This window comes from Calliphora vicina, chromosome 2 (assembly GCF_958450345.1).
Source record: "Calliphora vicina chromosome 2, idCalVici1.1, whole genome shotgun sequence".
NCBI lineage: Eukaryota > Metazoa > Arthropoda > Insecta > Diptera > Calliphoridae > Calliphora > Calliphora vicina.
Window position 1 is genome coordinate 74406616 of NC_088781.1, and position 7617 is coordinate 74414232.

The 7617-nt window shown below is 33.3% G+C and overlaps 1 protein-coding gene across 1 annotated transcript; it reads left to right on the plus strand.

The window, feature by feature from the left end:
• Nucleotides 1-276: 276 nt before the first annotated feature.
• Nucleotides 277-762, plus strand: LOC135950554 (uncharacterized). Its single transcript, XM_065500090.1, has one exon. The coding sequence runs from the start codon at nt 277-279 to the stop codon at nt 760-762; it is 486 nt and encodes a 161-aa protein (XP_065356162.1).
• Nucleotides 763-7617: the final 6855 nt, after the last annotated feature.

Consider the following 7617-nt stretch of genomic DNA (forward strand, 5'->3'; position numbering starts at 1 on the left):
TTATTTTAATTTAATATGTTTTGTTATTTATGTTATTCTGAAAATTTTTCATTACAAATTTGTCAATAAAATATTTTCATTCTTGAAATCAATTCAGTTAATAAAGGTCGTATTTTATTTGGCTCAAAAGGTTATGTTAACAGATCAAATCGAGGAATAAATATTTAGTAAAGCGCAGATTAAACAAGGATTTAAGATATGGAAGCTGAAAGCAAGATTGAAAAACTGAACGACACATGTCAATGGTCAACATGGAAATTTCATGTTAAAATCACTATGATTGCTGCTGATGTTTATGAAGTGGACACTGAAGATGAAGAATGTCCATTAACTGATGAACGTAAAATTCGTGCATGGCGAAAAAAGGATGCTAAAGCTCAACAGATTATTGGAATTTCGGTTGGAAGTAATCAGATCATTCACATTACTAATTGTGAATCTGCAAAGGCAATGTGGACAAAATTACATGATGTTTTTGAAAGGAAAAATGAGTCCAGTTTACTGATGCTTCATCAACAAGTTTTTAATTTCACAAAAGATGCTGGTGAGAATATGATATCATATATTGCAAGGCTTGAAGAATTAGTTCAACGTTTAAGGGATCTCAATGAGACAATATCAGATGATATGGTGATTACAAAAATTATATTATCTTTACCCTCTGAGTATGCAGCTTTTAGTAGCGCATGGGAGTCAGCAAGTAAGTTGGAACGCACTTTGGATAATCTTAGAGCAAGGCTGGTGATTGAAGAAGAACGTTAAATATCTCGTGGAAAAATTGAACCAATTGAAGCTCTCGCAGCATCCAAGCATAGTGATCGTAAAAATGTTAAAAATATCAGGTGTGATAATTTTCGAAATGTTGGTAATTCAAATAATTTTAAACCCAATGGACGATGTTTTATATGTGGTGATGAAGGGCATTGGAAGCGAGATTGTCCTGAACGTAATCTTACAAAAAAACAATAATAAAGAAAGCAATAACAATGAAATTGAAACTCTAAGTTCCGAAAATGAAGATTATGAAGATGCCTGTGAAAATTGCGTTAACAATGCTACAACAAACGATGCAGAATTTATTGAAAATGTTTCAAACAACGCTACCGCCTCATCCCAGAATTTAGCTGAAATAGAAGTGAATAAAAGCAACCAGCGATTAAAGAAAATGCCAAGAGAACTTTCTTATTTAAGCCAGGAAAATATAATAGAAAATCGACTACGTGACACATCTAAAGATCCTCTTGATGCCAGTGGATTTATGTCTTTAAGCGAGGAAGAACCCAGGAGTTATGATCAAGCAAAGACATCTCCTCACAAAGATCAAAGGTATACCGCGATGACTGATGAACTGAAATCTTTGGAAGAAAATGAAACCTGGAAATTAGTAGATGCTCCCGCAGATGGCAGTGTAGAAAGATTCAAAGCTAGACTAGTGGCCCGCGGTTTCACACAAGAATATGGAATTTATTACGAGGAAGTATTTAGCCCTGTTGTAAAATTTACATCAATTCGAGTGGTTTTATCTCTAGTAGCAATGAAGAAGATGGTAATACACCAGTTTGATGTTAAGACTGCTTTCCTTTATGGAGATTTAGACAAAGATGTTTATATGTGTCAGCCTGATGGGATCAATGATGGAACTGGTAAAGTCTGCAAGTTATTTAAAAGTTTGTATGGTCTTAAGCAGTCATCAAGATGCTGGAATATAAAATTTACCATGTTTATTAAGAAATACAAGCTTGAACAATTAGAATCCGATCCATGTGTATACCGCGATGACTGATGAACTGAAATCTTTGGAAGAAAATGAAACCTGGAAATTAGTAGATGCTCCCGCAGATGGCAGTGTAGAAAGATTCAAAGCTAGACTAGTGGCCCGCGGTTTCACACAAGAATATGGAATTTATTACGAGGAAGTATTTAGCCCTGTTGTAAAATTTACATCAATTCGAGTGGTTTTATCTCTAGTAGCAATGAAGAAGATGGTAATACACCAGTTTGATGTTAAGACTGCTTTCCTTTATGGAGATTTAGACAAAGATGTTTATATGTGTCAGCCTGATGGGATCAATGATGGAACTGGTAAAGTCTGCAAGTTATTTAAAAGTTTGTATGGTCTTAAGCAGTCATCAAGATGCTGGAATATAAAATTTACCATGTTTATTAAGAAATACAAGCTTGAACAATTAGAATCCGATCCATGTGTATTCGTGAATGTAGATAAAACTCTGGTATTGGCTTTGTATGTTGATGATGGTTTTATAGCTGCAATATCTACGGAAGAAATAAAATCTATTATTAACTATTTACGAACTGATTTCAAGATAAAATATTTTGATGCTGAATGTTTCCTTGGTTTAGAGATATGTCGTTATCCCAATGGCTCCATTAGTCTAAGCCAAACCAATTATGCTAAAAAGATTCTTAAACGATTTAATATGGATGATTGTAATGGAGTATCAACGAAATATACGAAAAGTTTGAGGATTCAAACGATTCAAAATTTCCCTTTCGTGAAGCAGTTGGAAGTCTTATATATTTATCAATTGCAACTAGACCTGATATAAGTTTTGCAGTGGGAGTTGTAAGTCGTTTTTTGGAAAATCCTAATAAAGCCCATGTGAATGCTGTAAAGCGAATTTTAAAGTATATAAAAACCACTGTAAATTTTGGAATTTGTTTCAATGTAAATGAACAGTTAAAGTTACTTGGATATAGCGATGCAGATTATGCTGGTGATAAAGAAACTAGACGATCAACATCTGGTTATGTTTTCTAATTTGGTGCAAACATTATAAGCTGGGGTTCGGAGAGACAAAAATCTGTGGCTTTATCAACCACTGAATCTGAGTATATTGTAGCAAGTGCTGCTGTTAAAGAACTGGTTTGGTTACAGCGTTTAATTAAAGAATTAACAAGTGTGGAAATTTCAACTGAATTTAATATGGATAATCAAAGTTCAATTCGGTTAATAAAAGATCCTGAATTTCATAAACGTACAAAACACATAGATGTTCGATATCATTTTATCAGGGAAAAATATGAAAACAATTTATTCAATTTAAATTATATATCTTCTGACGAACAATTGGCTGACATATTTACGAAGGCTCTTCCAAAATCAAGATTCCAATTACTTAGACAGTTAATTTATATTAAAGAAAAATAGGGGCTTTATTTTAAACAAATAGTGGGAGTGTTGAAATAATTTGTTTAAATTAGTTACTTGTTCATATTTACTTTGTATTTGTATTATTTTAATTTAATATGTTTTGTTATTTATGTTATTATGAAAATTTTCTATTACAAATTTGTCAATAAAATATTTTCATTCTTGAAATCAATTCAGTTAATAAAGGTCGTATTTTATTTGGCTCAAAAAGCACAAAAGGTTGCCACCGCAGTCAGAGGATTTGGTATGGGCCCGTGAGGAAGTGGAGGATTGTATAGATAATGGTTTGTTGGTGTTGGAACCAGCGGATGTGAGAAGTGGCCATGTAACAATTGAGGCCCTCGTTGAACAGTGCAACGACAGAATGGTTCCTGTTGGATTGCTTGATCTGTCCCGCAGAGAAAAGATCATCAGGCCGGGTTCCAAGATGGGTGAAGGTGCTTCAACAGAAAATGAAATGCATGAACTTGTTCGGAGACGAATTAAAATGACAAATGACCAAATGAAAACCGAATATAGCTGACAACGTAATAAGGGTTTGTCATCCAAATTAAGGAATCACTGCAAAGAACCACATAGGCCAGTTAAGAAATTGGACGACATGGTTTATAGAATACGGAAATGTGGAAGACCGATATCGGGAATTAAGGCTGAACATCTGAAACGACTAGCTGCCTATGGGAGAAGCGAATCTATGCCTATTCGGGACGAACAGGCTTAAGCGGGGGCAGTGTTACGAAATTGTACTTGAATTCAAATATAACGATTTTAGCGGCTGATTTAAAAGTAGCATGATGCTTTCAAATAGCAGTGCTGTAATAGCAAACTGTAACATATCTGTGGGCATTATTAACATTGAATAAAAGCTTTCTGTTGACCATTGATCGTAAGTATGCCAACGCTGTTTGCTGCGACCGTATATTCGAATTCGAATATTCAGTTAAAGAACATTGTAGAAAGTACACCACAGATGGCGTATGTATTAGAAAGCTCTAGAATATACGACAGTTAAAAAACAATCTAGAGTGCAGATGGCAGTGTTATAAATAGTGACAGAAAAACATATGTTCTTAAAGAAAATTTATTTTTAATAAAAAAAGAGTTAAGTCCAAAAAACATCAAAAATCTACTATTTTTTTAATATTTAACGATTTTAACGGCTGATTTAAAAGTTGCATAATGCTTTCAAATAGCAGTGACTCTCAAACTGTAACATATCTGTGGCCACTATTAACATTGAATAAAAGCTTTCAGTTGACCATTGATCGTAAGAATGGCAACGCTGTTTGCTGCTACCGTATATTCGAATTAGAATATTCAGTTAAAGAACATTGTAGAAAGTACACCACAGATAGCGTATGTGTTAGAAAGCTCTAGAATATACGTGCTTTGATAGTTAAAGAGCAATCTAGAGTGCAGATGGCAGTGTTATAAATAGTGGCAGAGGTTGCAGTCAGTTTATCAGAGACGCATAAACATCAACGAATAAACATCAACTGAGTGCCTTAAAGTTTAAGGATAAAAACTTTCAATTGTTTTTAGACATTTCTGATGTTAAAAATAAACACACGAACCTACCCCAGCAAGTGACTTAAAATTAATAACATAAATGCCTTTAAAACAGGGAAGCGAAAAAAGAGAAATTGTAGTTTGAGTTCATGTATGGGTTAAAAATAAAAAATCCGCAACAACATGAAGCAAGGCGAATTCATATAAGGTGACCTCATCCCTACAACAAGTACAACAATACAAAAACAACATACATTTTGTTTTTGCTTTCTTGCCCAATCTGTCAAAAAAACAGCTGTGTATAAAGCAAGGCGAATTTAATAATAAACTGGAATTTAACAACAAACCAGTGAAAGATTTATATTTATTTTTATTTCTTGTGGAGAATGGTAATATTATCGATGAAGAGTTCAAACGCGTGGTGAACAAAATAAATTTAATATTAAACAGCGGAAACAAATTGGAAACATTAAAAACACCGAATTTAAAATCTATGATTTCTTAGCATTTCGCCAAATGTTACTCGGAAATATGAAAGAACAAAGTCAAAAATATGTCAGTGGTCAGAGTGGTGGACGAGATTTTGGAGTTTCTAGTGACAAATGTATAGAATCATCGGGTATTGAATGAAGTAAAAGTGCTGTTCACGTTGTTGATAGACCTTCAACTTCAGCAGTGGCCCAACAACAAAGCAGCAAAGGCGTTCAAAACCTAAAATAAACGGTATGGAGCCGATATGTCGACGGCCAATGCTGTGCCGGAATTGGCTCAATGTAATTTAGCCAGAAGCTCTATGCATGTCTCACGCCAGCAACGAAAGGAGCGTCGTGACAAATCCGCCAGAGGAAAAACAACTAGAAGCTTTATAACCTGTTTCCCAATATCGAATGAAAGATTTCGTTCGTATTCTAATCGAAAGAAAACTTATTCATGCACATAAATGTGTAGTTAGGAAAACCAAAATCGGTTTTCTTTAGCTTAGAATGCCAACGTAATCTTTCATTCGATATTGTGAAACAGGTTATTAAAATTGTAGTGATATTATATCGGTAATGAAGACGGAGCCAACGGCAAGTGTTGAAGGGTATGTTTAAATTAATATATAATAATATGGTAATGTATTGGCAGGTCATAGAAAATACCGAAAATTACGTAGTTTTGTGCATTTTTATGGTAGGAATTATTTTTAAGGAACATAAAAACAAGAACATTTAATTTTTTTTGAATATGGGCAAATCCCAGAAACAGTCTATCAACAAAAACATTTTTAAATGAATCAAACTTGAACTTTTTTTAATTGAAATATATATGTATATTATATATATATATCGTTTTCATAAAAAGCCGAGAACATTTTGTGACGCACGTTACGTGACGCTCATTACAAATTTAGCTTGAAAATGATCACCTTTTCCGTGAGAAGTTGTGAAAAATTCGAAGTGAAACTACTCAAAATTAATTAGTATTTAAATTGAATGTTCAAAAATATAACTGTCAATCGAACCATCATGTTAACACTTAAGTAATGATAAGAACACATTAAAAAATAAAATATAACTTATGAAAACATCTTAATATACAAATTTTTTATTTTTATACCCTTCAGCTTCGTGAGAAGGGTATATATAAGTTTGTCATTCCGTTTGTAATTTCTACATTTTTCATATCCGACCCTTTAAAGTATATATATTCTGGATCCTTATAGATAGCGGAGTCGATTAAGCCATGTCCGTCTGTCTGTCTGTCTGTCTGTCTGTCTGTCTGTCTGTCTGTCTGTCTGTCTGTCTGTCTGTCTGTCTGTCTGTCCGTCTGTCTGTCTGTTGAAATCAATTTTCTGAAGGCCCCAGATATCTCCGGGATCCAAATCTTCAACAATTCTGTCAGACATACTTTCGAGAATTTTGCTATTTAAAATCAGCAAAATCCGTCCATAAATAACGGAGATATGGGCAAAAATCCGAGACAACCTCTGAAAATTTCATCAAAAAACACAATGTATTGCATGCTTTGACAAAAAAACAACAAAACGTATGGTTGGATGTGCAAGCTTTGCGTATTTTGTTTTTTTTTTGTGTTTTGTTTCTTTTGGCGTTGTTGTTGTTTTTTATACAACTAAACGTTTGTTTGGTTGTGTGTTGGTTTTTTTGACAAAAAAGCAACAAAACGTATGTTTTTGGATGTGCATGCTTTGCGTATTTTGTTTTTTGTGTTTTGTTTCTTTTGGCGTTGTTGTTGTTTTTTATACAACTAAACGTTTGTTTGGTTGTGTGTTGGTTTTTTTGACAAAACAGCAACAAATCGTATGTTTGGATGTGCATGTTTTGCGTATTTTGTTTTTCTTTTGTGTTTTGTTTCTTTTGGCGTTGTTGTTTTTTAAACAATTAAACGTATGTTTGGATGTGTGTTGGTTTCATTGGCTTGCGTATTTTGTTTTTGTTTTTTCTTTTGGTGTTTTGTTTCGTTTGGCGTTGTTGTTTTTTGTGTTCTTGATAAATTTAGGATGCTGTACGCTGAAAGTGGGCAATGTACATACATATATACTAATTATAAAAAATAATAATGCATCCACAACAAAGGTGAAGGGTATATAAGATTCGGCATAGCCGAATATAGCACTCTTACTTGTTTAATGTGTTCTTATCATTACTTAAGTGTTAACATGATGGTTCGATTGACAGTTATATTTTTGAACATTCAATTTAAATACTAATTAATTTTGAGTAGTTTCACTTCGAATTTTTCACAACTTCTCACGGAAAAGGTGATCATTTTCAAGCTAAATTTGTAATGAGCGTCACGTAACGTGCGTCACAAAATGTTCTCGGCTTTTTATGAAAACGGCAAATGTTTGTTCATGGAAATAAGTTATATTAGAATTCTCTTTCATTCATCTTTCTTTTAGGAATAAGAAAAATTAAAAGCTTATTTTTGTGGAA

Bases quoted from the DNA above. Each gene is read 5' to 3' on its own strand.
- LOC135950554 (XM_065500090.1), top strand. From the start codon at position 277: ATGATTGCTGCTGATGTTTATGAAGTGGACACTGAAGATGAAGAATGT.